This window comes from Gekko japonicus, unplaced genomic scaffold (assembly GCF_001447785.1).
Source record: "Gekko japonicus isolate JY-2015 unplaced genomic scaffold, Gekko_japonicus_V1.1 scaffold1145, whole genome shotgun sequence".
NCBI classification, from domain to species: domain Eukaryota; kingdom Metazoa; phylum Chordata; class Lepidosauria; order Squamata; family Gekkonidae; genus Gekko; species Gekko japonicus.
The window spans coordinates 369,542-392,425 of NW_015165859.1; the positions used below are offsets into that span (position 1 = coordinate 369,542).

General features: G+C 43.9%; 1 protein-coding gene across 1 annotated transcript in view; it reads right to left on the reverse strand.

The window, feature by feature from the left end:
- Window positions 1–1,456: 1,456 nt before the first annotated feature.
- Window positions 1,457–22,884, reverse strand: part of LIN28A (lin-28 homolog A (C. elegans)) — a 76,871-nt gene continuing 55,443 nt past the window's right edge. Inside the window, exons 3-4 of the mRNA XM_015411206.1 lie at window positions 5,228–5,412; window positions 1,457–1,670 (exon numbers count right to left, since the gene is read on the reverse strand). Of these exons, the coding sequence (XP_015266692.1) occupies window positions 1,457–1,670; window positions 5,228–5,412 (399 nt within the window). The remainder of the gene's footprint in view (window positions 1,671–5,227; window positions 5,413–22,884) is intronic.

Here is a 22,884-nt window from a genome sequence, read left to right on the forward strand (position 1 = left end):
CCCCAGAAGCTACCGAGGTTCTTCCATCCCTGAGATGTTTGAGAATACCTGAGAATACATTGCAGTAATGTCCTTTTTTTTTCTTTTTTTTTCTTCCTTTTTTTAAACTCTTAAAGATTAAAATATACAAAAATACAAAACAGAATATTTATATTTTTTAAAAATCCAACAAACATGGACGATAAAGAAGAACGAACCCACAGATACGTCATTCGCACACATCGTAGTGCAGGTTTTTACATCACGTTGGCTTCAGAGCAGGTGGGGATCCCCTCCCGTGTCTCGCACGGCAAGTCCAGCTGTCCGCAGGAGCAAAATAAATTAAAGGCAGAGGCGGGGAAAGCAGGTAAGGGACGGGAGCAGCAGCTCTTTTTTTTTTTTTTACTTAATGGGTTAGAATTTAAACACAATACCAGGAAAGACTCAAAACTCACAGCCCTTGTGCTTGAAATTGGTATTGTGGGCTGTGCAGACTGGAGACTTTTGGGAAACAAACAGTGCCAAAGATAAACTGAGTTGGTCAGTAGACATTTGTCTGCTTGTTTTTAAATTATCACCTCAGAGGAAAGGGGCAACACTAAAAACGAGGACAGTCTAGGGACACATCCTCAGGTCTGCTTGGGCAGTAAGCCTGTTAAAGAAGTAGTGACTGGCCTGATGCGCGAATGAGTTTCTGAGAGACTATTTTCTCAGCATACACTCAAAAAAGCAACCAGCATTTCCTCAAAAGCCTCAGACCTGACATGGGCAAGATGAAGCCCAATTCAGGTACAGGAGGAAGAGAGTTTAACTGATCTCTGTCACCTGGAGATCAAGTCTAATTTCCCAGAGAACTCCAGGCCCCAGCTGGAAGCTAGCAAACCTACACTTGGATGGAAAATTGATGAGTCCCAATATGGCTTGTGGTCCCTAGAAATGTGAACTTTTAGATAGGGTCCCAGTGGTTGGGTCCCCCAAACCCTTTAATTCCTCAGGGCCTGAGATTTCATAAAGCCTTCCCAACTGTTTGAGTGAGTCAAAAAGAGTATTAACATTAAAAAAAAAAAATCCTTCCCCCCACCAGCCTCCCAAACCAAGTGTGGCTTTGCATATTTCCATTTGAAATGCAGCCCCGAAGGGCAGGATGGTCCAGATTTGTTCAGCTTTGGCATTTGTTCTTGGAACAGTCTTCGGGTTAGTCAAGAAAGCAAAGATGCCACCACCTCCCTCTTTCTTGGCTCTGAACATTTTCTGAAGCAGAAAACAGGCTGTGGACCAACATAACAGTTTTTTCTGGACTTCCTGACCTTTTCCCCTTTGTGCCAAACTCTTAAAGAGATTCAAAAGCTGCTGCCCCCTTGTCCAGTACCTGCCCCCACAAAACCTGGAGGCAGAAGCTGTTCACTGCTCCCCCTTCTTTGCTGACTTGATGCCCTGAAGCCCCAGTGATCCAGTAGCTCCAACTGATTTCCCAGCATCATTCCCTGGTTTCGGGAAGAAGGGGTGAGCTGTGCATATCTTCATCCTCCCGGAAGTAGGCGGGCTTTCCCTGAGAACTGGGGGATTGCTGTATTTTGACAGGGCAGTTGGCAACCATGTGGGTGATGCTTTGGCAGAAGTGGCATTTCTTTGGCTGAGGTGGAAGCTTGCATTCTTTGGCATGATGATCCAGACCACCGCAGTTGTAACATCTAGAAGGGCAACAACAGAAGAGGAAAAAGTTAAGACTGCAGAACCCTATAACCACCTCTTTTCTAAAACATGGGGGGGGGGGGAATCACAATAAATTGTGGAACAAAATTTCACTTTGTGTTTCAGATTGTTGTTATACATACATACATACGTTATATGCATACATACATACGAATGTATTCTTCTATTGATTTATGATTGTGATTTAGAATACTGATGTCTGTTTACATGTGGTTGTAATGATCCTATATTTCAATTAGATAGTATTTTCTTGCATAGGTGAAATTTGACTTTTTGTCTCTGGGGAGTTTTTCCAGTTTTCTGCCAGTTGATTCCTCCTTGCTTTGTTTAATTATTATTTACAAGGAGCAGGTCTTGTGGGATAATAGCACTCTCTATATGGAACCTCCTGCCAAAACTGCTAGTTTCCTCTTCTCAAAGGCATAATCAATTGTTCAGGAGGGCCTCTGAAAAGGAGTTGGCATAGCCCTCTAAGAGCTCTCCCTGCGTCAACCAACTAAACAGCTTGGGACCAGGATACTTGAAGGACTGTATTCTCCCATATTAATCAGCCCTTCAGTTAAAATTGGCATCTGGCCCTCATCTTTCAAATCAAGCAGAAGGTCAGACACAGAGACGTCTCTGTGTTAGTACCTCAGCCGATGAATATTCCCCCCTACCCTCACTGGTTTGTTTGCACCTAGTTTTTAAAGTTTTATTTGCCCAGATTTTTGGATGATTCCATGTTGTGTCTATGGTGTTTTTGCCCTTTGTATTCAGATAGTCTGAATAATAGCTATTGAATTTAGTGTAATGGATGCTTGCTTTTTCCTGCTGGTAAAGCAGCCTAATTTATTCATTTCAACCTACTGTCGGCTTACGTGTTTTTAAGCATGACTTTCTGCTTTCTTAATTTTATTACCTAGCTGGGTTTAATTTTTTTTTGTGTGTGCACCATATGCCGCTTTGGATACTTGTTTTGGAGATTCTATCTTAATGTAGGTAAATTGATTGATAAAGCAAATCTGGGAGCAGCTCATGCGTGCATGCATAAATGCAGTTTTCTCCCCCATTCTAGAAGCTTGTAAAAATCAACTGAATGCTTTTATAGCAAGTGGAAAGTACACAGCTACACCACCAGAGGGCAACTGTGCTCTTCCACCATACTGTGAACTGTTTAAAACAGGAGAGATCCTGCCTATTAGAATCTGCTAAAGAAAGGCAAAACCTGAACTTGTTTACTCTCTCGCACCAGGGCCCTCTCCTTGTGAGGAAGGATCACGGCCCAAGAGCAGAGTGCAGGTTTACATGCACAAGTCCCAAGCTGAATTCCATGACATATGCATGATTTTGGATAGCAAATTTAGCTAATGATCATAGACAGCCACTGGTAGTCAGAGGAGACAATACTAAGCTAGGTTGGACCAGTGTGTCACTCTGCTGAAGGCATACATCTCTCTAAGACACACGGCTGTTGGAAGAGTCTCTTCCCGAGCAGCACAATCTAACTGCACAAAGGGATTTTTTTTTTTTTTGCTAGAGAAAAGCTACCAACCAGCCATGCGGCTCCACCCTGCAGACACATGGCTCACAGAATGGGAGTATTGGTCCATGCTATTCAGCCCCCAGGGTGTTTCCGACCTCTGACCTTTTCCTCTTGAGTTTTGGGCTCTTTTCCTGGAAATTTGCCTCTGCTGCTTATTTTATAAAAGGGAGAGGGAAGCCTCTTATGCAAAGGAAGGGCCACTGACCAACGACCACCCAGAGGAGGGAGCTGTGGCAAATCTTGGAGTATGATAACCAAACTGAAGCAGAGTCAGTCATCTCTGGTCTTAAGAGTAAGAAGCCAGGGGACACTCTTCCTGCCTGGGAGCATGTAGGTTCTAACTACAGAACTGCCAGGGTTCTGTTTGTGCCTGTGTGTGAATTCCATCAGCCCAGCAAGAAATGTCAACTGTAGTACTGGGTGCCACATCTTCAGAATCTTCTTCCTTAGCCAGCAGTCCAGCCCGAAGTCAAAGGTGGTGTAATGTATCCTATCATTTCAGCATACTGCCACATCTTTCTTCTGCACATGTGAACCAGGTCTAAATCTCTTCCCTAGGTTTGCCAGGTCCTTACCTCGTGCTAGCGGGAAGTGGGAGGGAGCTTTCGGGGAGTGGGGGGCAGGGTGATGTCGCCACATGCGACGTCCCCAATGTGATAATGTCATGCGGCGATGCTCTGGTTTTTGGGCAACCTCTATGGTAAAACTGAGCTCAAACCATAGAGTTTTCCCAAAAACCAGAGCGTCGCTGTGTGACACCCCCGCCGTGACATCATCAAGTCAGGGACATCACTGTTGGGGGCTGAGCTTCCCCCCCCCGCTGGCCAGCGATGGGCAGGAGCCCACAAAATTAGGGGATCCCCCACTTCCACCTGGGGACTGGCAACCCTACTCTCCCCTGACAAAGCAGGAGTCTTACCCGCAATGGCCTAGTGCAGTAATTCCCAGTGTGGTGCTTCTGGGTGCCATGGAGCCCACCAATGTGTTTCCTAGCACCCACTGGCTTCTCCCACAAAGCATCTCAAAAAGGGGGGGAACCTTTGTGCCTGCAAGGAGCTTCAGAAGAACCTGGGTGGCACACTTAGGGTGCGTTCAGACGGGGCATTTGCAACGGAATAGGTGCCGGTTGGAATCGGTGTACTTACTGGCGTTCACATGGCGAACATCTGCCTTCGTCCCTAACCGTTGCAAAGAGCTTTACACCGTTGTATTCTGCCACTAGGTCCCCAAGTGGTGGTATCCTGAATGCAACGGTTGTAATCGCTTTACCCCCGTCTGATCGCTCTCCAGTGTTGCAGAGCCACTTCCGTTCAGAAGCCTGAGGCTTCCGATTTTCGCCCACCATTTTTTTTTAAAGGTCGGCGATATGCGCTTGGGCGAAGCTTCACCCTGGCGTTTGTTTTTTTAAAAAAGAAAAGGTCCTTAGTTTAACGTTTCAGAGGAGTCCGGGACTTCAGGGAGGCCAGTTTAAATGTAAGATGGGGGTTTTGCGCATGCGCAAAGATCGCCATTCTGGGGATGGCTGCCTATGCGCATGCTCAAACTGAGTTTTTAAAAAAAACGCCGACGCCCTCTGCATGTGAACGGGCATACAGCAATGGGCTCCGCAGACAGGAGGTAAGTGTGATCACGTTTCAGCCGGCATAAACTGCACCGGTTCCAACCGGTACAGTTTATGCCCGCTGAAACGCCCCGTCTGAACGCACCCTTAGTGTGTTCAGGGAACACTCACTCAGAAACAGCTGCCTCCATCGTAGGAGGATGCTTGGCTTGGAACTGTCCAAGATTTTGTGAATGCTTATCTTGTGAATGCTTTCAATGTTTTGTGATTCGTCTCTCCCACTCCATTGAAGCCATTTTCTTGTGGCATTCAATCTGTTCCCAAAATTCCAAGAGTGCCCTACGGGTTCTATGAGGCTGGGGGCTTCTGGCCTAATGCAGGTGATTCTCCACCTAAAAAACATGACGCAGCTGTCTCCCTACTTACTAACTACCTGGCTGAAGTCTCACCTGTCTCCTTTTGACCGGCGTTTCTGGAGGTTCTTGCCCTTCGGCCTCCTCTCACTGCCAATACAGAACACTCCCCCTGGACCAGTCACTCGGATGGACTCCAAACCCTTGGAAGATTTCTTGAAGGTGAACTCAACAGCTTCTCCTTCCTTCAGGCTGCGAAAACCTTCCATGTGCAGCTTGCTCTGGGGCCCAGAAAATAAGAGGGGGGGTTAACTGTAGCAGAAGTTATGAAGGAAGACAGAAAGGTGTGTGGGGGGGGGGAAGCAACACAGTCTTGCCAGGACAAAGAGGACAACTTCCAATGGTTATCTAGGGGCCACCAGAGAGGAAAAAAGGAAGTAGCCAGAGACCCCTGCATCAAGCCCAGAGTCAACTCTAATGATGGAAGTGGCTAATATTTGCTCTTAGAAGCTGGAAGACCCTCAGGACTGCAGAGTGGATACTGAAGCAATATCTGTTTGCCGGCACATTATTACTTTTGTGCATTTGGTGGGGGGGGGGGATTTTGTAAGCTGCCTTGAAATCAATATATAGCAAATGAGGGGGACTCTTGGGAACATCTCCACAAGCTACATAAGATCTGAGCTGAGCTTGTGTTTCTCTTCTTGCTACAGGTATTTAAGCCTGTGCATGGTCAGAGGCATGAGCTTTTTGGTAACAGTCTGAAGGGCTCCTCTTAGTCCATGGCTCGCACTCTGTTACTTAGAGAGGTGATAATGTTTATTGTTTACAGCCAAATGCTGTTACAATCAATCACAAAAGAGCATAAAAGATAAGTCATAAATAACATTAAAATAACCAGATCTGAAAGTGCTTATCACGTTAAAACTTTTCACAGTTCAGATACTATTTTAGCCCGTCCTTTCTTGGCTGCCAAGGCTAAGGACGACACTCCAGGTAAGAGAAGAAAGATCAGCTTCTCTGCCTCCAAGGAAGGGTTTAAGTCCTTCAAGAGCACTGTGAGAAATTTAATTCTAGGCTCCGTATAAAGGGGGCAAGGCAGAACATAAAGTGGCAGATCCTCCCAAACTGGAGCTCCACAAATGCAGTCTCTTTCTGGGAGCAGTGACTAGCGTGACCCAGTCCAGTGGATCCAGAACCAGTCCCAGCTGTTGTTTATTTGTACTTTTGTAAGATCCTTTGGGTCCCCTTGGGACCCTAATTAGCTATATAAATAAATACATGGTGGGAAAGCAGGGCAGAGTAAAAAAAAATGTTGATAGAAGACAGAGTCATGCTTTTTCCTGGATTCTGCTATGGAAGCATGACAGCCACACTTTTGAACCCTGAGACAAGAATAAGATGTGGCATCTCAGTGGCACACCACACATGCATAAGAACCCAGGTGCCTGCAATAACCTCCATTGAGTCTGAAACACATTATTTTTCACTGTCCACAGCAAGCAAGTGCACTTTTAAAGAAGGAATTTTGGAGCCAGGAAAGGGTCATGGGCTGGGGGGGAGGGGGGAAGAGAGAGAACCAGTCTTCTCATGCCCTTTACCGAAGTTCTGCTTACGGGTTATACAAGCTAAACTTGATTTGAGAGGCAGCCATAATGTGCCTCTAACTGGGAATTCAAATTACCATTTTTGTAGATTCCCCTGCCTTGTAAAAAGGCTCTCTTGCAAGAAATGTCAAAGGAATTTTACTGCCTAATGCAGAATATCCCAATTGCCCCACTGCTGAATCACAGGGCCACAATAAAACTCTGAAAAACATGACATTAAAAAAATATATCAATGCATGCCCTATGAATGAAGTGGAGAATCTATTCTGCCAGAGATACAGAACGGCAGGGGAGGAATACAGCTGGTCACAGAGATCTCATCCATGGTCCTGATTCCACAAACATGCTTCTTGAAACTTTATGGTTTTGGTTGTGAAATAATTGTTTTTTAATTGCTGTTTAAATTTCCAGTGGCCCAACATGGTTTAGATTGACACCAGGGCTTTTTTTGTAGGAAAAGCCCAGCAGGAACTCATTAGCATAATAGGCCACACCCAACAGCAGAAACTCATTCGCCTATTCGGCCACACCCCTGACAGCACAGCTCATTGGCATATTAGGCCACACCCCCATGTTACCAGAAGTGTGCTCATCCAGTCACACCCACCTTTTGCTTCTTATTCTGTTTACCTTGTTTGTTGTCAAAACCCAGGGCCTTTTTTGTAGCAGGAACTCCTTTGCATATTAGGCCACACACCCCTAATGTAGCCAATCCAAATGAGTTTCTGCTGTTGGGTGTGGCCTATTATGCTAATGAGTTCCTGCTGGGCGTGGCCAACTCGGGAGCCAGCCGGAACTCCGTTCCTGTGCATTCCTGCCTCCTGCCCCAAAATAGCCCTGATTGACACCATCAAGGCTCTTACAGGAGAGTGAATATCTTGCATAACATATAGAGTATTTACATAGAGACCACCCTGCCTTTCCTTTCCCTGGTACAATTCCAAACAGCAGAAACGAGAGCACAGTTTTGCTCAGCTACAAAATCCAAAGGGAACCTGCAGCGTATGGAGAGTGGAGCCCATCTCAGTGGCGTGCCTGTTGTAGACTCCTCTGGGCTGGTTTGTGTGTGAATGTCAAGCTGCCCTTATAGATTCCTCCCATATTGGTCCATCTAGCTAAATACTCTTTTCCTTGACTGGCAGTGGCTCCAAAGGGTATTTTTTGGCAGAGGTGCCTTGCTGCCCCAGATCCTTTTTTTAGAGAATGTCAGGAAAAGAATTCTCAACTTGCAGCATGCAAGGCATGAACTACAGCTCCCTCCTAGCATGGAATACCAAGAAACAACACTCAGTGAGCCATCCCTGATTAAAACTATGGGAAGAATTCTCATATTATTGAACATCATCTTAAATGCAATACTTTGCAGCCAAGTTAATTCAAACATACAATGAGAGGTCAAGCAATGGAAATATATGCCAGAACCCCTTAACTCTATTATACACACCCATGTGGTGGGGGGGGGGGGAGTTGTCCCAAGAGGCTATTGAACTGGAACACATTTGCAAATCTGACAGTTTCATCAGGCCTTAATCATGAAGATTATAAACAGTAATCACGCATTGTCATGCAAATCTTCCCTCAGCTAGAGATGTGGGGGGGAGGGGAGGGGGAGAGATCCCCACCCAAATCTCCACCCCAGGAATTGTTTCTGTTTTTTCAAAGGAAAAATTGCAAAATTTGGGAGAGCACTGGGGGGAAACCTCCAATGAAATAGTGTAGAGTGTCGAAGTTTATAGCTCTTACTTTAGCACTGGGTGTATTTTCAATTTTTGCTTATAGAAAACTAAGGCATTTATAACTTTAAATTCTATAAATACCTCAATACATACAATTTTATGCTATCTTATTTATACATTTTGCATTTTATGGTGTTAAAAGCAGCAAAAGAGGCTTAGGTTTGATATGAAAGTATTGCAGAAATCAAAATTGCCCTTTGGGGGGGGGGATGCTTTTCCCCTTTGTCTTCAAAATTTGCAGCTCTCTAGCTCCAGCTAACAATGATTGGGAATGGATTGTAATTCAGTCTTTGACTTCAGCTGACCAATGCATTTATGATGTCTCGTAATACAGAATGTACTCACTCTTCTTTATATATCTCATCTCCCAAAACAGTGTCTCCCCCATACTGGACCCATATTAAATCACACACACACCTTTACTGTCTACTATATGCATCAGATCAACGAGGTTCTTGCCCCAAACAGATTGTCATGTCATAACAAATTGGTTTTATCTTTCAGGTACCACAAGATTCCTTGCTGTCAATAAGCCACTAACAGACACTCTTCCAGAACTCAAGAGAGAGTGACTCAAGATTCTGTTACAGAGTGCATTTACACAACACTAGCAGAACAGCATCACACGCACACACACTTTAACTAATTAAAACTCAGTAGGCTTCATTGAACATCCCCATTGAACAACCATATCTGCTGCAGTGTCCAGATCAGGTCTCCAAGGGCCATTCCCTAACACTTCCTCCAATCCATTTCTAAGCGATAAAAATAGATCAATGAATTTTTGCCCCTGTAGGGCATTCAGTCCATGAGAGTGACCTAGTCTGCCCTTTGATTCTTTTTTTCTTTTCTTCCTTAGTTCCACAACAGTTTCACCTATGCTGTTCACACACTAATTTTGCAAAACAGAAAAACTTGCAGGCCAAAAAAATAATAATCCAAATTGTATCTAAACTTTGTTACCTATACAACTCAAATATTAGAGCCTAAATTAACATTTAAACCTCTCTCTATGATCATTGCAACTCTGCTCTTAGGAAAACGTTACTGTCAATGTTCGGCTGGTCTCCCGATGGTTATCCTTGGGCCGCCACAGCGTAGGCCCAGAGGTACCTTCCCTAGTACTGGCACGCCGGGTAACGAAGGGGTGAAAAGGGCCAGGAACAGGGAGATAAGGAGAGGGAGTCGCCTCAGACACAGAATAAGCAGCAAGAAAGGGGGGGGAGTTCCGTCACTCCCTACCCCCACTCAGACACCTTCCAAACACCCTCTCTGTGGTCCTCTCTTGGTCCACCGCCACTGCTCTGCTTCTCCTCATCGGCTGGCTCCCCTTGTCACGGCTCCTGCTGACTACAAGCAAACGGCTCCCACTGAGTGCGAACAAGCGGCCCCAGCAGAGGATCTAAGTGCTGCTGGGGATGAGCTCTCAGTGCCAGAAACTCCTGCACCTGACAGGGCTGAGATTCTAGAGACTACCCCAGCATCAGCTCAGGCAGAAGCATGCCCAGACAGTTCTCCTCTTGATTCGCCTCCACCGGTATCCCGCTTGAGAGAACAGTGCCGACAGGATATGACAGCCAGGCGGCAAGAGATACACATGCGTGGCAGGCGCTCATTCAGCCCCGAGTATTAGCAGGAGCCAGGACTCGCTTGAGGCACGCTAATTGCAAGCAGGCTTATGGGCTATTTAACCCACGCCCTCACACCGACAAGACAAATTGTGCCAGCAACTAGTCTCTTCGGACGAGGTTCTGCACCTCCTCGCTCGTGATCCTAACTCCTGGTTCCTGTCTGGATTTCCTCGTCTCCTTGATCTCGACTTGAACAACTATGCTTTGACTCTGCACCCGAACTTTTGACTCTCTGGCTCTTGACTCTTTTGGACGCTGGTTTCCTGATGACTCTAACGGTTTGTGCTTTGAACTTGGTTTCCCGGTTGGTTTGCTTGCCTGGCTCTTGACTTTGGACTGTACCTTGACCACCCCACTCTTGCTTTGTGTATTGGACTTGTTTTCCGGCTAACTGGTGTGACTGGCTCTTGACCTCGGACTGTATCCTGACTGCCTCGCCCCTGCCTAGCCCTGCATTGTGACACCCCTCTCCTTATATGCTACCGGCCTGCTAGCCCCTCCCCTCTCCCCATGGAGGCGCTGAGGCCTGCTTGCTTCCGGACGTGGTGCCCAACGTGAGCCCTGACGCTGCCTCCGTGCCAACCCGCCCGGTGCCAGCGCCTCCGCCCCGCTGCCCCCAGGTTCCCTTGACTGACTGCAGGCGCTCTCCCCATGGCAGCAGCCAAGCATGCCCGACCACATCACCACCAGTGTCCACTTGCCCTGTGGTAGTCTGCAAGCCTGCCGACCCTGCCACTGCCAGGTGCTCCCCGTCATCGCCAGTCGCTGTCGCTGTGAGCCGGGGCTCCATGGGGGGCTTTCCCCCCATGCCCTTCTCTCTCTCCTGTTCTGGACCAGGACACAGCCAAGATCCCTAGACAGAAATTCTTTAACTTTCCCCCCAGTTATTAGGAGGCAAAGCTCACTGTGCTAGTTTGTAACATCTTAGTTACCTACTTTCTGACAGCAGTAAGGAGATGAGACTGGAAGCAGCTGACTTTGGTATGGGCATCTGCAAGATGCTAAACAGAGCAGATGCGTGATATTCCATGTTTCAAAAATGATTGGTATTTATGTTATATGTTTATATGTTTTTGGAAGGCTTTTTTAACTGTATTTTTATGATATGTTTGTAAGCTGCCCTGAGCCCACCTTGGCGGGGAGGGCAGGGTATAAATTGAATAAAAATAAATAAATATATTTCTATTATATTTCATTTCTATTGTATCTATTATTGTAGCCTATGGAGAAACAAAGAAATCTGGGGAACCAATATTGTGCAGGGATGGACTAGGCTTTGAGAGATCCAAGTCTGCACATCCAGTTCTGCCAGGGAAGCTCTTTGGACCAGTCATTCTTTCTCAGCCTAATCAACTTCATAGGGTTATTGTTGTGAGGATAGCATGGAGGACAGCAGAGCGATGCTGCAGTTTTGGGTCCCCATTGGGGAGAAAAGTGGTATATTAAATATCTTACACAAAATAAACAAAAACTAGACATTGGGAAAGACCATCTGGAGATTTGGAGTAAGGTGCTATCGATATGGGGATGACATCCAGCTCTAGTTTTCCTGTGCTGATCAGGTCTGTGGAAGTCCTCAACAGACACCTGGAGAAGATAACAGGATGGATGAGGACCAATAAACTAAAGCTCAATCCGGATAAGACTGGGGGTACTGGTGGTCCATAACAAAGCTACTCATCGATTGAGGAGTCAACCTGTCCTGGAAGGGGTTGCATTCCCCTGAAGGAACCGGTCTATAACTTAAGGGTACTGCTGGATCCTGGCCCATGTTCAGAGGCTCAGGTCTCTTTAGTCAGCGCCAGAAATTTCAAGTGGTTCAAAACATTGCTGTGGGCTGGATACAGGGATAATATTGCCCCTGTGCTGAAAGATCGGCAGTAGCAGCCCTTCTGTTTCCAGGCGTAATATGAAGTACATGTGTTCTCCATTAAAGCTGGAAATGGGCATGAACCTCAAAATTTCTGTTCATTTCTGCTTGTGGCCAAACCATGAACCAAACATGAACCAACATGAACTGGGAGGTTGGTTCATAACAGTTCATGACCCCTGCTTTTGGCAGGGAGCAGAAAGCAGGGAGGTTACATGGTCAGAGCCATTTAAACCCCTACTTTCTGCTCTTCGTGAAGTGCCATGAATTGCCTTAAAATGTATGGAAGTTCGTGGCAGCTCTTCAGTTTGCAAACTTCAGTTCATGAACCACAAAACAGCCAAAAAGTCTCATGAACTTACATTCGTAAGCTGTTTTGTGCCCATCCCTAATTAAAGCTCTAAATAGTTTGCAACCAGAGTACTTGTAGGTCCATCTCTACCTTTTTTATCCACCCTACCAGTTTAGATCTTTTCCTGAAGCCCTGCTCTCAGTGCCCCTTCCTGCAGGGCTACTTGCCACGTGAGCCCCTAAACAGGGTTTTTTCAGTGGTGGCTTCTCACCTTTGGAATGCACAGGGGTCATTTCGTAGAAAAAGAGCTAGGGGGACTCATTAGCATAACTCATTAGCATATGCCACACCCCCTGACATCACCGGAAGTGTGTCCTCCCCACAGCCGGCGGCGACCTCCAGCAGGCACCAGCAGGGAGCTCCAGGCCCCGCCCTCCCGCACCTCACCCGGGGGGATGGCGTCCCCCCGCATCCCCCCCCCCGAATGCACCTGTCTAGAGGCTCACTTGGCAAGTAGCTTGCATGACTTTAGGTGCCAGGAGAAAACATTCTTTTTTACCCAGGCTTTTAACTGAGGGGCTTTATGATCTGCTTCTGGCCTGAGGATTATTCTATCAGCACCATTTTAGGCATGTTTTAATGGCTTTGGTTTATTTTTAGCAGCTTTGTTTTGTTTTCTAATGACTGCATTTGTATGAGTTTGTTTTACTGTTTTAGTTGTAAACTCCTTCAGATAGGTCTCTGGAGAACTGATTGATTGAGTGATTTGATTTATTAGACTTCTATCCCACCCTCCAAGCCGAAGCCAGCTCAGGGCGACTTATAATACACATAAAATAGAATTAAGAACAACATGTAACAATTAAACAATGCTAAAACCATAATATAATAAAGTGCTAGTAGCATAATTTTGTAATTTCACAGTGGTAGTTGTTACACAGTTCACAGTCAACCCTCTAGTCTTCTTAGGCTGTCTTAGGCGGCTGGCTCAGACTATATTTAAAGATCCGGGGGGGGGGGGGGAGCTATCCAATCCAATCTGTTTGTCGCTAATGGTGGGGGCAGCTCCAAAAGCCTGGTGGAAGAGCTCCATTTTACAGGCCCTGCAGAACTGTAAAAGGTCCTGCAGGGCCCTGATCTCTTCTGGGAGCTCATTCCACTAGAGTGGAGCCACCACTGAGAAAGTCCTGGCTCTGGTTGTTACTAATCTGGCCTCCTTGAGACTCGGAACGGCCAGCCAGTTCTGAACCCCTGCTCGCAGTGTTCTTTGGGGTATATGTGGGGAAAGGCAGTCCCTCAGGTAAATCAGGTCCCTGGCCCTAAAGAGCTTTAAAGGTGACAACCAGCACCTTGAATGAATCTGGTATTCTATAGGCAGCCAGTGCAATGCCTTTAGCACAGGCTGGATGTGCTCCCAAATATTGAGTCCCATCAATAGCCTGGTCGCGGCATTTTGCACCAGCTGCAGCTTCCAGATTTGAGACAAGGGCAGCCCCATGTAGAGGGCATTACAGTAATCTAATCGTGAGGTGACCATCGCGTGGATCACTGTTGCCAAATCGTTGCATTCGAGAAAGGGAACCAACTGCCTGATCAACCATAGATGGTAAAAGGCTGATTTGGCAGTGGCTGCTACCTGAGCCTCCATTGTTAAGGAGGCGTCTAGGAGTCCGGTTCTGGGCTCGTTGACAGTGGGTGTGAGTTCAAGCTTCTCTGCTTTGATACTCTCAAACGCTGTTCCTCCAGACCCTCCCACGGTGGTTTTTTCACCCCAGCACCGATGAATTCTCTTGAAGGGAGAATCCAGGCAGGGAGCTTACTCTGGTGACAGAAGATGAGCGGCGGCTCACCTCAACTATCGGGGAAGAGAGCTCCAAGGTGGGAGACTGGTTAGGATGCTTGTCTGATTTCGCTGAGCTCAAGACCAGCACAGAGGACCTATGAAAGTGAACAAGCAGATATGCTCTTGACCAGCCAAAGATAAATATTGACTTTTGAAGGTAAGAGCTAGAAAATACTCCTATCTTTAAAGGACCGCCCTTTAAATCCAATGTACTGAGCTATAGTGGGGTATTCCCCTTTAAGGTGGCTACGAAAAGTGACTCAAGGAAGCGACAAAAGTTGGAACTGGATTAAAGATTTGAAGGGGGTCTGAGAGGTCTTAGAAGAGCCAAATTCTGATGAAAGAGAGTACTTTTCCTTCCTACCTTTTGTCTCTTTGTGTTTCTGAGACTCATTGTGTTTTGTTTCTGTGCGGTGACTAGCGAAAAGAGGAGAGGAGAGACGACATTGCGGCATGATGAGGATTCAGCTGAAACTTCTGGAACTCATCCGATGAGCCAAAACTACTACAAAACTGTGGATTTTCAGGAATAGTGGAACATGGAGTCTCCCCCCTCCCCGTTTTTTCCTTTTTTGTTTTGTTTGATGCAAAGGGAATTGCTAGGGAATTGTTAGATTAGAAACAAAAAGGAGTGAAGGGTTATAGAAATAGAAAGGGTACTAGATAAGATTGTAGTTTAATTGATAGACTAGTAGATAGAGTAGATAAGAATAGGCAAGCATAGGCAGGGAAAATAGGTAGGTAGAATAAGGTGAGGTATATGGCCTCTTTGATTTAGTGGAACTACTGGGGTGAGGAAACCCTCCCTCACTTCTCCAGGACAAACAGTCCAATTGAAAACAGTAACAATGACCTTTGCACAAATGAAGAAGAAGAAGAAGAAGAGATTGGATTTATATCCTGCTCTTCACTTGGAGTCTCAGAGCGGCTTACAAACTCCTTTCCCTTCCCCTCCCCACAACAGACACCCTGTGAGGTGGGTGGGGCTGAGAGAACTCTGACACAAACTGCTCTTTTCAAGGACAGCTGTGCCAGAGCTTGTGACTGACCCAAGGTCACATCAGCAGGTGCAAGTGGAGGAGTGGGAAATCAAACCCGGTTCTCCCAGATGAGAGTCCACCCACTTAACCACTACACCAAACTGAATATGAAAGATCTGAAAAATCTTATTCAAGAAAGTGTGGCACAAGCAATGAAAGTGACAATCGAAACAACCTTTTAGTCACTAGTCAAGAAAGAAATTGAGCCATTACAAACAAAAATGGATGCATTAACACAGCAGATTTCAAAGGAAACAGATGAGATTAAAAAACAAATCATAGAAAATAAACAAAAAATATTGAAAATTACTGTCTCTAATATGAAATACAAGAACTAAAATTAAAAAATTACAAGATGGAAGAAACAGTGATAAATCTAGATATGGATAAAGCAACTCTAGTTTTAAGATTTCAGAATGTACCAGAAATTATAGAGAAATTTAAAAGAAGAGATGATACAAAATATAACTGAACAATTGAAAATAGGTACAGAGGAGGAGGTAACAGAGGAGATCGAGGCAGTCTATAGAAGAAACTCTGCCCATGCGAGACATAATAAAATCCCAAGAGAAGTTCACATAAAATTTAATAGGAGAATTATGTGAGACAAGATCTTGAAGACAGCCAGCGAAACAACTATGACTATACAAACAAGAGGCTGAAATTAGGATTCTTAAAGAAGTACTGTGGTGAATTAGAGAAAAATGCCAGAACTATGCAATTCTAGCAAACTTACCAAGAGCCAATAAAATAACATACAGATGGCTAATACCAGAGGGGATGTTATTTTCATATGAAGGCAGAAGGCAAAAAATTGACTCTATATTTAATCTATATATATACCCTAACCCTAACTATGTTTAAAATAGAGGATTTCCTGGATAGACATGGGAGAGACCTTGGATTTCAAGAAGAAGAGTTTAGTGAGATGGAAAAAGAAAATCAAGAACAAGAAACAGAGAGAATTAAAAACAAACAAGAAAGAAGGGGAAGAATGAGAACAGGAAGTATTCATCTTCGGATAACTACAAGTTACCAACAGAGGAATAGGACAAGAGAGAATAAGAATAAAGAATATGGAGAGTAAGAAAATGAAAATTCTCTCAATAAACGTAAATGGACTTAATGGTCCACAAAAGAGAAAAAGAATCTTCCACCAAATTAAAAAACTGCATACACATATAACATGTCTCCAGGAGACCCACATTAAAAAGGACGATGTAAAGTATTTATCATGTAAAAATTTAGGGAAACATTTTGTAGCAGCGGATAGTAAAAATAAAAGAGTGGTTATATACGTGAAAGAATACCTGCATCCTGAACTAATATATGTCTGAAGATGGTAGAATATTGATCATAACAATTCAGAGACAAACAAAAAGGACATTAATAGCAAATATATGTGCGCCAAATCAAAATCAGGATAGTTTTTATGCTTCTTTACGAGAAAAAATTTCGACACAAAGGTTTATACAACTATGTATAATAGGAGACTATAATGCAGTTTTTGATCAAAAAATGGACAGGAAAACACAAACAAACAAACAAACAGAAAACAGGAAATTTACTATCAAAATTTTTTCTTCAAATAGCAGAGGAATTTAATATTATTGATTCATGGAGAGTTAGAAACACAGATACAAGAAATTTCACATATTACTCCGCAAGACATCGATTGTGGTCCAGAATTGGTATGGCATGGATTTCAGCGACCATGGTGAATGATCTTTTAGAAATGGAAATATTACCAAATACCTTTGCAGACCATAATCCTTTGGTTCTGACTCTGCAGGATGATCAAAGAAAGAATAGATGAACTATGAATACCTGGCTATTAAAAGATGATAAATTTATAAGTAAAATCAAAATCAAAATTCAAGATGTTTTCAAATGGAATATTCAACCTGAGACACTGATTGAGATAGTCTGGGATAAATTTAAAACATATATGCATGGTTGGTTCATTAACTATGAAGCTTGGAAGAAAAAAACAAAAAAAAATGCAGTATGAAAATTTGAGAAAACAAATCCAAAAAGAGGAAGATAAAATGAAAAGAAATTTTGACACGGAAGAAGTGAAAATTAACATAAAAATTTTGCAACACCAATTGAATATGTTGTTGATGCAGGAATTAGAGAGAAAATTAGAATTTACTAAGCAATATCTATATACTAATAGCGAAAGTCGCCCCCTGCGTGCGGATATCTAAATCCGCACATCGGGGGCACCTGGGGGGCAGGCAGATTTTCCTGCACACTTGGGGCAGTCCCCAGCTGTGCACAAAAATCTGAAAAGTGTAAAAAAATATCGGGGGGATATTTAAATCCCCCCAAAAGTAAAAGAGCATCCCCTGCGCATGCGCAGGGTACACTCTGCGAACTGCCTTGCTTTGGAGTGGGGGGGATGGGGGAGAGACCAGCGAGGCCCGGTGGCTGCAAGCCACAGGCCTCACTTTGGAGGCGAGGGGGGGAGAGACTGGCAAGGCCCGGCGGCTGCAAGCCACGCGGGCCTCGCTTTGGAGCCGGGGGGAGAGAGAGAGACTGGTGGTTTTCGCGGGTCCCCTTTCTTGTTACTTCAATAATGTGAATAAACCCACCAGATGGTTGACATATAAGTTAAGAAAAGAAGGAGAAAAACAATATATAAAATCATTAAAAGATGATATAAGAGAGTATATTCAAAAGTGGAACACCAAGAAATTTGATGAAAAGCAGAAAGCGATACTAAATGAACCAATCATGTTCTGTGAGATAACTGAATCTATTAAAAAGCTAAAGAAGAAGAAAACACCCGGGCCAGATGGTCTCCCTGCAGAAGAATAACAATTCTTTGAAGAACAAATAATCTTCCCATTAAAATCTGTAATTCAGAATATAGCTCAAAGAATCAAACTTTAACTACATTGATTTACAAACAAGAAACAGATGAATAACAAATTAGCAATTATAGACCCATTTCATTACTAAATGTAGACTACAAAATATTTGCAAGTATACTAGCCACTAGGTTAAAAAGAGTATTGATTCAAGTGATTCATCAAGACCAAGTGGGATTTCTGCCGAAACGTCAAATTAAAAATAATGTACAAACTATTATTAATTTTTTGGAATATTATGAGATACATTCTGAGAAACAAATGACCTTAGTCTTCCTTGACACTGAAAAGGCTTTTGATAATGTAGACTGGGAATTTCTGTTACAAAAATTATCAGTATGGGACTGTGGCACTCAATTCCTCACTATTATTAGAGCCATATATGGCAAACAAATGGCCAGGATTCTTTTGAATGGAGATCTTACCCAACCTATTGATCCCCTTTGTCCCCTTTACTTTTTATTTTCATTTTGGAAATTCTAAACAACTTGGTAGGAGAAGATGACAAGATATGAGGTCTTAAAGTTAAAGGGGAAGAATTCAAATTACAAGCTTTCACCGATGATTTAATTTTTATTTTAGAAGTCCTAACCTCCGGTACTGGCACCAATGGCACCCCATCGACATATTTAGTTATTTATATTTATGTTCTTTGTAGTCCATCTTTCTCACAGACTCAATGTGGATTACATACTATAAATAAATATAGTCAACAGGATGGGATTTACAATAAGCAGTAGTATTAGGACGGCAGAAATCTGAAATCAAACAAATCTAAAACAAAACTAAAACAAAGCATATTTTCTTCTAAATAATTAGAATGGAACGCAGCTAGGAACCAACTCATCAAGGAAGCAGCTGCCATGATTGCAACAAGCATCATGTACAGTTTGGCAGATCTGAATTAGTCTAGGCTTTATGCACACATTAGAGTCAATTGCAATGCAGTCCCTAGAGTTACACTGTTCTGACACTGTTCCCATTATTCCAATCGAGTTTGCACACACACAAAACACTTCCTAGAGGTTCCTGCCCCTTGTGATTCAATTCTCAATACTATGTAATCTGACTGAAACAGGTAATCTCTGTATATAACTGGGAACATTCATTACGGAGTGCAGTTCTTAGCAAGATCATCTTCCAGCCGTAGGAAGAAAGTCCTCACATACCATAAATGTAGCATAACTATTTGTTTTCAGATACACTATAAACTTTTTTGGACTACCTTGTTGGTGTAACTGCACAGGCTTTCAAGTTACAGTAGGGTTGCCAGCCTTCAGGTGGGGCCAGGAGATCTCCCGCTTTTACAACTAAATCTCCAGCTGACAAAGAGCAGTTCCCCTGGAGAAAATGGCTGCTTTGAAGGGCGGACTCTATGGCATTATACCCCATTGAGGTCCCTCTCTCCCCAAATTCCTCCCTCTCCCAGATCCACCCCCAAAGTCTTCAGGTATTTTCTAACCCAGACCTGGCAACCCTATCATCATCATCACCATCATCATCAATGTGGATGGAAAAAATCACCACCATATTTCAAAGCCAGCATGGTCTAGTGGTTAGAGACTAGGATCAATGAGTAAAGGTAAAGGTAAAGGTTCCCTTGCTCGAAAGCCAGTCGAATCCGACTCTAGGGTTGCGGTGCTCATCTCCGTTACAAAGCCGAAGAGCCAGCGCTGTCCGAAGACGTTTCCGTGGTCATGTGGCCGGCATGACTAAACACCAAGGCGCCCGGAACGCTGTTACCTTCCCACCGAAGTGGTCCCTATTTATCTACTTGCAATTTCTTGCTTTCGAACTGCTAGGTTGGCAGGAGCTGGAACTAGAGACAGGAGCTCACCCTGTCTTGCGGCACCCGGGTCTTGAACCACTGAACTACTGACCTTCCACAGCCTGCAGTTCAGCGTCTTAACCACTTGAGCCACCGCAGCTCCATAGGATCAATGAGACTCAGGTTCAAATCCCCACTCTGACTTGGAAGCGTGCTGCATGATCTTGGACCAGTCACACACTCTTAGTCCAACATAATGGACAAGGTTGTTGTGAGACAAGATGGAGAAGGGAAGAATGTTGTAGTCTCCACTGCTTTTGGTCCCCACTGGGGTGAAAAGTGGGGTGTAAATGAAATTCTGCTGGATTAGATTCTGAAAGAGAATTTCTACTGATAGAGGGAGGGTGAAATTTGTAAACTTCCTCCTCTTGTGGCAGATCGCTGACCCCCTACTCATGCCATTCCTGAGGGGTCTTTTGACACCCCATAGCAGCATTTCAGGGATCATTTTGAGGCCTAGCAGGAAGGTATGCTGGTTAGGAAGTCCTGTTCCACTAGTGGAGATCCTTTCCATCAGTAGAGACTTACTGCAGAACCCATGCCAACTGATTAAGCCACCAATTCCTTAAAGCGAGGGTTCCCAACCTCTGTGAACCAGCAGGCAACTTTTATGTTTTTTATTTATTTGATTTAATTTATTTGTGGGTACCACCACAAAATGGCTGCCAACAGAGGTGGAACCAAGCATACATGCACACAATAGTGGAAGGGAGATGTGGAATATAAACACAACACAAACAAGAACACCCAAGGGGGATAATATGCACTCAGAAGATGACCAACTGGGAGAAAGGGAGGATAAGAAAACAGGGGGGGGGGGTGTTCCACTGTATGTGGTGTTCCCTTGGCTCTACCACCTCATAGCTGACCTATGGATCTTGTTTATAGAATCCTGGATCCCTTTCCATGAAGGGTGGTGGAGCCTTTATGTGTATGAAGGCACTGATTCTGCCCTCACAATGGCCCTGCCTACTTTCCTGAAACACCTGGGGCAGTGCCTGCGGGCCTTATGCCACCCACAGGTGCCTCTTTGGAGAAATGTGTCTTCAAGCTTCCACTCAGTTTTCCAGATGAAAGTATGCAGTAGATTTGGAGGTACTGAACTGATCCTGTGAATGCCCTGAAACTCATTCCTGATTATAACTCACAGTTAAGGGTGGAAAACCTGCAAGAAGCTGTACCAAGTTCCTATCTTGCCCATACCTCTAACCATCTGTCAAAAACAATTTCAACGCCATGCAAACATTTCAGTCTGAGTCAGATTTGCCATATAATGCAACAACAAGGTTGTGCAAAGTATACAACAGAGAACTAGTGTGGTGCAGTGGTTAAGAATGTCAGACTAGTATCTGGAGACCCAGATTCAAATCCTACTCATGCCATGGAAGCTTGCTGGGTGAACTTGGGCCAGTCACACTCTCTCAGCCTCACCTACCTCACAGAGTTGTTGTAAGGATAAAGTAAGGATAAAATGGAGGAGAGGAGAATAATGTAAGCTGCTTTGGGTTCCCCCCACTGGGGACAAAAGCAGGGTATAAATGAATAAAATTAGAATATATAAATAAATAATTGCACTGCTTGTTTTAGAAACCTCCCAGGTGTTTTAGAAAAGGAACAGTTGGTTTGTAGAGGTTTCAGCTTGGCAAATGAAATATAAAAAATAACACTCATTATCATTATCACCACTGCATTTAGCACTTGTACTAATAGCCAGTAAATAATAATGCTAGCATTTATATGGCACTATCTCAGCAATCGGTACAAAACAATCCTATAAAATTGGGTTCACTTACTATTTCCCCACATTAAAGATGGGTTTGAAACAAAGGGACAGAACACTGACACCCGGTGAATCTGTGACTGAAATTATATTTAAATGGGGGGGCAGAGCCCCATTAAAAAAAATTGACACCCAACTCTACAAAAACTGCAGTCAGCTCCTCTAGGAGCTAAAAATAATGTTCTAATCAGATTATTGACTGGAGGAGTGACAGAATGCTGTTAAAATGAAGCTTGTAGTCACTCTTAATCTGATTTGGAACTGCAGGAGGAATATATTTCTCCATCTTCTGGGTTAACAATTTCCAAACTCTGATCAAACAGTTCGTCCTATCACTTCCTTTGCTCAGCCAGGCCATCTGCTGTAACACAACAGTTCCTTAGAACAGAATACTCTTTTTTATGAATGGAACATGCCCACCATTCATGAGTTACTCAGTAACATGAGTCATGTGACCACTCTTCAGTTCCCTCTAATGCAACTGTGGGGAATGCCATTTTAAAAACTGCAAAGAGTAATTGTGCTGTCTATACTTTCCTAGTACTGCAATTCTGTGTTAACCTCTTCCATGCTCTCTACCAGGACTGACACTATCCCCCAAATGCTACTCAAGTAGGAAAGCAGATACCAACTATAGGTTTTTTGTTTTGTTTCCAAATTAAAGTAAAATGTAGTTTTATGAACATAGCTGCAACAAATGTAGGCTCCTTCCAAGCACAGAAAATGTGGCATATATTCATGAAAAGGATACATATCCCCAAACCCAGCTCAGCTTTAGAATGTGAGACGGGTACTTCGATTCCATGCCAATTAAAAAGCCCCCCGCCCCCCCATATTAAAATTAAAAGAAATCAACTGATAATGTCAGTTTAACGTCAGGAAAAAATTAAGAGCTGCTACACTCAAGGATGCTGTAACATTTTGTCCATAAATCATCCAGACTAATCAAACTCTTCAGATTACAACTGAGAGAGCAAATCTTTTTCTCCAATTGAATTGTTTAATTCAAGCACTTACAAAAACCATGGCAGGCCATCTTTAAAGAAACGTACAAAAGAAACCACTGAGGCCATGCCTGCTGTGATCATCCACTCAAACCAAAGTGTGTTTGTTTTTTTTAATTTTACAAGTATTGTGTGGTCACTTGATTTAAATCAGCCAAGCAACTAAACCCTGTCTACTAAGCTTTCTTTAGTCGAATGAAAGTTTCTAGCCGTTATGATTGCAAAGATGAGCTTGGAAATGCATAG